General features: G+C 48.3%; 1 protein-coding gene across 1 annotated transcript in view; it reads left to right on the top strand.

Moving 5' to 3' along the window:
* Positions 1-532: 532 nt before the first annotated feature.
* Positions 533-6,000, top strand: part of NRG2 (neuregulin 2) — a 251,784-nt gene continuing 246,316 nt past the window's right edge. The window contains 2 exon segments of the mRNA XM_078150470.1: positions 533-1,008; positions 1,010-1,478. Of these exon segments, the coding sequence (XP_078006596.1) occupies positions 760-1,008; positions 1,010-1,478 (718 nt within the window). The 5' untranslated portion in view covers positions 533-759.

The following is a 6,000-nucleotide window of genomic DNA, read 5'->3' as shown; positions in this document are numbered from 1 at the left end:
AGGTAGGATTATTATTCTAATTTTACAGAAGGGTAGGAAAGAGTCCCAGGACTGGGAGCCATCCTCCAACTCCCACCCCTGGCATCATCTCTCCTTACCTCTGCAGTCTCCATTAGGGAGACCAAATGAACTGGGTTTGGAAGCCTCCCCAGTCCAAACTGGATCTCAGATGTCAGTTCCAATCTGAAACCTCGGCCCAGCACACCTGAGATTAGAGGCCTGCTGTTCCCAGGTCCTCTAATGCAAGGGGACAGATTGGAGCCCTTACTTTCCAGGTTTCTGGGGCTCTGGGGAAGGATCTGTGCTCTCAGGTCCTTCTTATCAGCCAAGGGTAGCAGGGAGGGGAGACATAGACGGGATTCCCGAGGATCCCTATAGAGGACCTCTAAAGTGGGAGAGCAATCTCCCCGAGGGAAAAAGTATTTCCCTGCGTATGGCTCCAAATTCCCCTGCAGAAGCCAGTGCCCCACCGAGCCCAGGGGGCCGCGGGGGGCGTGGGAGAGGGCGCAGGAGGGCGGGTGTCACATCCTCGGCATCCTCCTTCAGGTCGCCTCCGGGTGGGACTGCTGCCTGCCTGCCTGCCTGCCAGCCTGCGCAGCCAGCGCTGTCCCCTCCCCGCCCTTGCCCTGCTAGGTTACCTCGCCCGGCCGCGGGCGGAGGGCTACGATCACGTTACGCCGTTTCCGGTTTTCCAACGGGCTGTGTTTCCCCTCCCGAGGCGGCGGCTGAGCGGCGGAGCCCCCCAAATGGCCTGGCCAGATGCGGCAGGTTTGCTGCTCAGTGCCGCCACCGCCACTGGAGGAGGCTTCGTGCAGCAGCAGCAGCAGCAGCGGCAGCAACAGCAGCAGCAGCAGCAGCAGCGGCAGCGGCAGCAGCAACGACAGCAGCGGCGGCAGCAGCAACGACAGCAGCAGCCGCCACCACAGCAGCAGCATCGCCCGTCCCGCTGCGCCCCCAGAGCCGCGGCCGCAGCCACAGCCGCAGCCCAGCAGCCGGGACAGCAGCTGCCGCCGCCGCCGCCGCCGCCGCAGCCCGCTGGGGAGCCGCAGCCGCCGGCGGCATGAGGCGAGACCCGGCACCCGGCTTCTCCATGCTGCTCTTCGGGGTGTCACTCGCCTGCTATTCGCCCAGCCTCAGGTCGGTGCAGGACCAGGCGTTCAAGGCGCCCGTGGTGGTGGAGGGCAAGGTGCAGGGATTCGTCCAGCCAGGGGGCTCGAATAGCACCCGAGAGCCCCCGGTTTCGGGCTGGGCGGCGCTGGTGAAGGTGTTGGACAAGTGGCCGCTTCGGAACGGGGGGCTGCAGCGGGACCAGGTGATCACCGTGGGTTCCTGCGCGCCCGTGGAGAGGAACCAGCGCTACATCTTTTTCCTGGAGGCCACCGAAGAGCCCAAGGTCTACAAGACGGCCTTCCCTCCCCTGGACACCAACGGCAAGAACCTCAAGAAAGAGGTGGGCAGGATCCTGTGCATCGATTGCGGTGAGTCGCCCTCCCCCTCCGCTGGGGTGGGGGAGAAGAAGGGGGAGGGGCGAAGAGGTGCCGCAGGTGCCTAGGCCTGGCAGTTGTGGGGGTCGAGAAGCTGGGGGGGTGGGGCTACCCCTGCCCAGGACGTCTGGCACGAGTGGGTGAGGGGAGGTGCGGGAAGAGCAGGTTCAAAGTGTGTGTGGGAGAGGAGGGAGTGCGGGGTTGGGGGGAGGGGGGCGTGAGAAGAGCCTTGGGGCTGTGCCAGCAGGAATCTGCGGCTGATGGATGGCATGTGGGGCTGGAACGCTGCCATTGTAGCCCAGCCGAGGCTGGGGAGAGGGAAAGTTCCGGGGCGGTGCCGGGCCGGGGGCAGTTGGGCCGGGAGGGGGCCTCAGCGGCCTTGTTCAGGTTGCTAGGGATCCCGGAGGGCCCCCTCCTTTCTGGGCTACTGCCCTGGATGGGCTGGATTGGCTCTGCAGGAATAACTGGGCACTCTATTGGGCTTCGCAGGCCCATGCCCACAAGTTCTCCCAGGGAATCGTCGACCCCACCCCACCCCCATCCCTACATGGCTGGCGCAGGCAGAGTTGGACTTTAACTGTTATTGTTTTCTCCATGTGGCACTTTTTTTTACGTGTTGTGTTTATCCCTATCCTCAGCACTGCCTAGCATTGTCAGGTCTTAACCTCTAGGACCAGTGAGCCGGGCCTAGTGATATTTCAGGGACTGTGAAAAGCCTGTTGTTCAGAGTTTCTGGTATATCTCTTAGAGGTTTCTTAACAGGCATAGTATTTCTCTAGATTATGATGATGATAAAATATTGGGTTAACTTTCTCTAAACGGCTCTCAAGTTCAGCTCTGACACTTCGGTAGCAGGATGTAGTGACTGCATCTGTCATCTCCATGATGTTGGGTGCAGCAAAAGAATGCAGGTGATTAGAGAAGTACCATTTTGAAATCTCTTCGACATTGGAGTTGCTCAGCAGATTATTTGATGTGAGAAGTCTTTTATGAAGTGATCTTCTCTATGAGAGAAGAGGTCGTTTTAAAAATGTCGTTGTATCTGGTATTAATATCTTAGTAGGATCTTTCAGTCCAGATTATGGCTAACTTAAATGTTTGGCACAGGTCTTTCTTGTGCTTTTTCAGTTGAGGTATTTCATTGTTTTCTTTTTTTTTTCTTTCTCTGGATATCAAATTGCTGCAACCTACCCAAAGAGAACTTGCTAATTGTATGTAGTTAGTGACTTTCTGAACTATGTATCTACTAAATCATGACAGATGTACTGCACTTCCTTGGAAGTCTGCATGTTTGCTAATAGAGCATCAGACAAGAGATTGCTAGGAGAGAAGCTGTGGGAGGCAGAGAATATATAATAACTATCAAAAAGTTTTGCATTCCTCATTCTTCCAGATTCATGCTTTTAAAATATTGCCCAATACATCTCTCCACTACCTGACATTTGCCACTTGAAAGACTTCTTGGTGTGCCCTACTGGTAGAAAATTTCAGGTATTAGGGAGTATATCTGAGCAGTATATGTTAAGCCATATTACTTCTTTCAGAGTAATTTTGATGGTCTTTTAATGGGGACAACAGAAAAGATAAACCTGTTTGGGGAAAAGCATGCTTTATTACTCTGACATGAGGCAAAACTGTTGGCTGTTATTTTAATGCTTTAACTTATTCTGCACTGGACAGTTGGGACCAGTCAAGAATTGCTTGCCTTCAAGTCTATTTCATCTTACTGGAGACCTCCTCATGGAGCTGTGGATCTTGTTCATATATTCAGTGGGAAATGGGCAGGAAATCTAGTTGTGGAATCTTGCTTGGGGAGTTCAATGTACATATCTTTAAAAGATTCACTTTCCTGTTCACTGAGGATCTGATGGCCAACTCCAGGTATACTGGGAATTGATGGATGTTTTCCCCTTCTTTCTTCATTTGCCACCTGACCTAGAAATTAATAAGTTAATTTGAAAATTAGGAAGCCTTTTGAGGTAGAAATAAAGTCTGTTACTAAGATGGGACATTCTAAAGCAGCATATATGGTTTAGCTATGGGAAAGATAAAGTTAGAACTGCAATTATTGGAAAGAGAAGGCCCTCACATATCATAATTTGCTAAAGAGAAGGGGCTGTGTTTGAAAGCAAACATTTTTAAATGGAAAGATCCTGATTTAAGTTGATATTTGGTAGGTTTCTGTCAGTGTGATGACTTTTTTTTTTGTCCAGACACTAGAAACTGGAAAATGAAAAAGCATTTTGTAGATCTGGTAGGCATTTTGGCAACATGGATGGAGTAGTAGAAACTGTACTTGTTTATTTCAGCTTGAAGAAAGAACCTTAAAATAAGGTTAAAGAAAACACATGTGGTAGTGGAATATTATACAAGGAAACCTATTCATCCTGACCTTGTGATAAGCAGGAAATAAACTCAACAACTTCATTTTTTGTTTTATGTGTGTAAAAGGAGTTTACTGGGCCATCAGGTTGCTGGGATTTTCTTATTGGTGGAGACTGGCCTTTAGCAAAATAAGCAAGATGGCCCTTGATGACTCATATTAAGTAACTTAAGTCCAATTGTTTTATCATTTAATCAAAATTTTCATGTGTGTGGGTTCTGGGAAATGTGGTTCTTAGAAGAACAGTTAAAAAGCCCCACTTTAGGAGGATATACCTTGGGTGGTATATACTGGTGAGGGTGAAGACTGGAGCCTTATTTTGGTGGCTGTCCCTCATGTCCAGAATGCTCTCCCTTCTCTGTTCCAACAACTGACCTCCCTGGCTTCCTTTAAGTCCCAACTAAAATCCCACCTTCTACTGGAAGCCTTCCCAAATCCTTCTTAATTCCAGTGGTTTCCCTCTTTTAATTTTTCCTATAGCCATAATCACTGAATGGGCATTGCCTCAGACAAACTGAGACCTGAGAAAGACCTTAACTTTAAAAAAACTGTCTCCTACTGCATCCAGGGCCATCTCTAGTCATCCTGATCTATATCTGGCCACTAGACCTAAATGGCTCCAGAGGAGAGAGTGAGGCTGGTGACTTTGCACAGCCCTCCCTCACTTAAATCCAACTCAGTTGCAAGTCTTGACATCAACTTCCTGATGTCATGGTCCTCTTTGAGAACCAAGGACAAATAATAATAATAATAATAATAATAATAATAATAATAATAATTTATTCTGCACATAGCTTGCTTTACATACACTTGTTTGTATGTTGTGTCCCCCATTAGGTTGTAAGCTCTTTGAGAGCTGTCTCTTTTTGTATCCCCAGTGCTTAGCACAGTCAGCCTGGCATATGGTGGTGCTTAATAAATGTTTACTGAATTGAATCAGTCCAGTGGCCACATTTCCTTCTGTACCTGTCTTAAAATGCTGTTCTGTTGTCTGCGTTCACAACATCCTGAAGGAATGTATTTCCAATATCATGTTGTGTTCAATGATTTTGACTGGGGGTGTGGGTGGAGAAGGAGTAGGCAATCAACCAACATTTATCAAGTGCTTACTATGTGCCAGGCACTGTGCTTGCTGGGTGCTGTGGATACAGGATCAAAAAAATGTAGTAGTTCCTGCTGGCAAAGGGCTTGCATTCTCTCAGGGGAGACAAAATGTGCATACACACACACACACACACACACACACACACACACGTGTGTGTGTGTGTATAAATGTATACATATGTATCCATGTATACATATATAAAATGTATTTGAAATACAATACAAGGTGGTTAAATAGAAGATAGTGAGGGTGCTAGCAATTGGAGGAAAGGGGAATAAGGATAAGCTTCCTGTAGAGGACTGGTGCTTAATAATAATGGAAATAGCAATAATGGTTCCTTTTGGAACATAAGGATGAATCAAGAAGAAGGAGTTTGTACTGGGCAGCGTGCATTTTCTCTACTCAGGTCTTCCCCTGATGCTTCCTCAAGTTTTGGGGTGACCCTGGATTTTCTAAGGCTGCGCCAGAGATGAGTGGCACACATTACCAAACTGCAAAGGCTTTGAATACAGGTCTGGCAATAGATTGCACCTCTGTGGTATGAAGAGCAGCCTTTTTGTGTTCAGAGAGATTCCTCAGAAGGTAGGCCTCTGCATGATAAATTTGGCCACTGCAACTCAAGAAGAAGGTTTCCTAAAGCATGGAGGGGCTGGGATCTGCATTGGCAGTAGGGGTAGCCACACTGGAGAAATCATAGATCCTTCAAATATTGAAGTAATTGTGTGCATACATTTTCCAAAATTCTATCACTGTCATTTTAGGTTGTTAAATCTCTGAATTTTCTTTAAAAAAGGCATAATTGTGAGTCGTCTCCTTCCCTTTTGTGGGAGGGAAAGAGGAAGAGGGAGAGGGGACCAACTAGGGATAATAACTCCTCACAATGCTATATAAAAGTATCTCGTTCTGCAAATAGCCTTGCATTCCCAAGGATTGCTTGTATTTTGGTGTAATTACACCCTATCTTGCTGCTTTCTCCTGTGGGTTTTCTTTTTAGCAGGTTTCTTTCTAGTGTCAAGGCAGGGTTTGAC

The sequence above is a fragment of the Phascolarctos cinereus genome, unplaced genomic scaffold (genome assembly GCF_003287225.1).
Source record: "Phascolarctos cinereus isolate Bilbo 61053 unplaced genomic scaffold, phaCin_HiC Scaffold_2;HRSCAF=192, whole genome shotgun sequence".
Lineage (NCBI taxonomy): Eukaryota > Metazoa > Chordata > Mammalia > Diprotodontia > Phascolarctidae > Phascolarctos > Phascolarctos cinereus.
The sequence above is the reverse complement of the archived record's forward strand: the minus strand, read 5'-3'. Positions and strand labels throughout refer to the sequence as shown.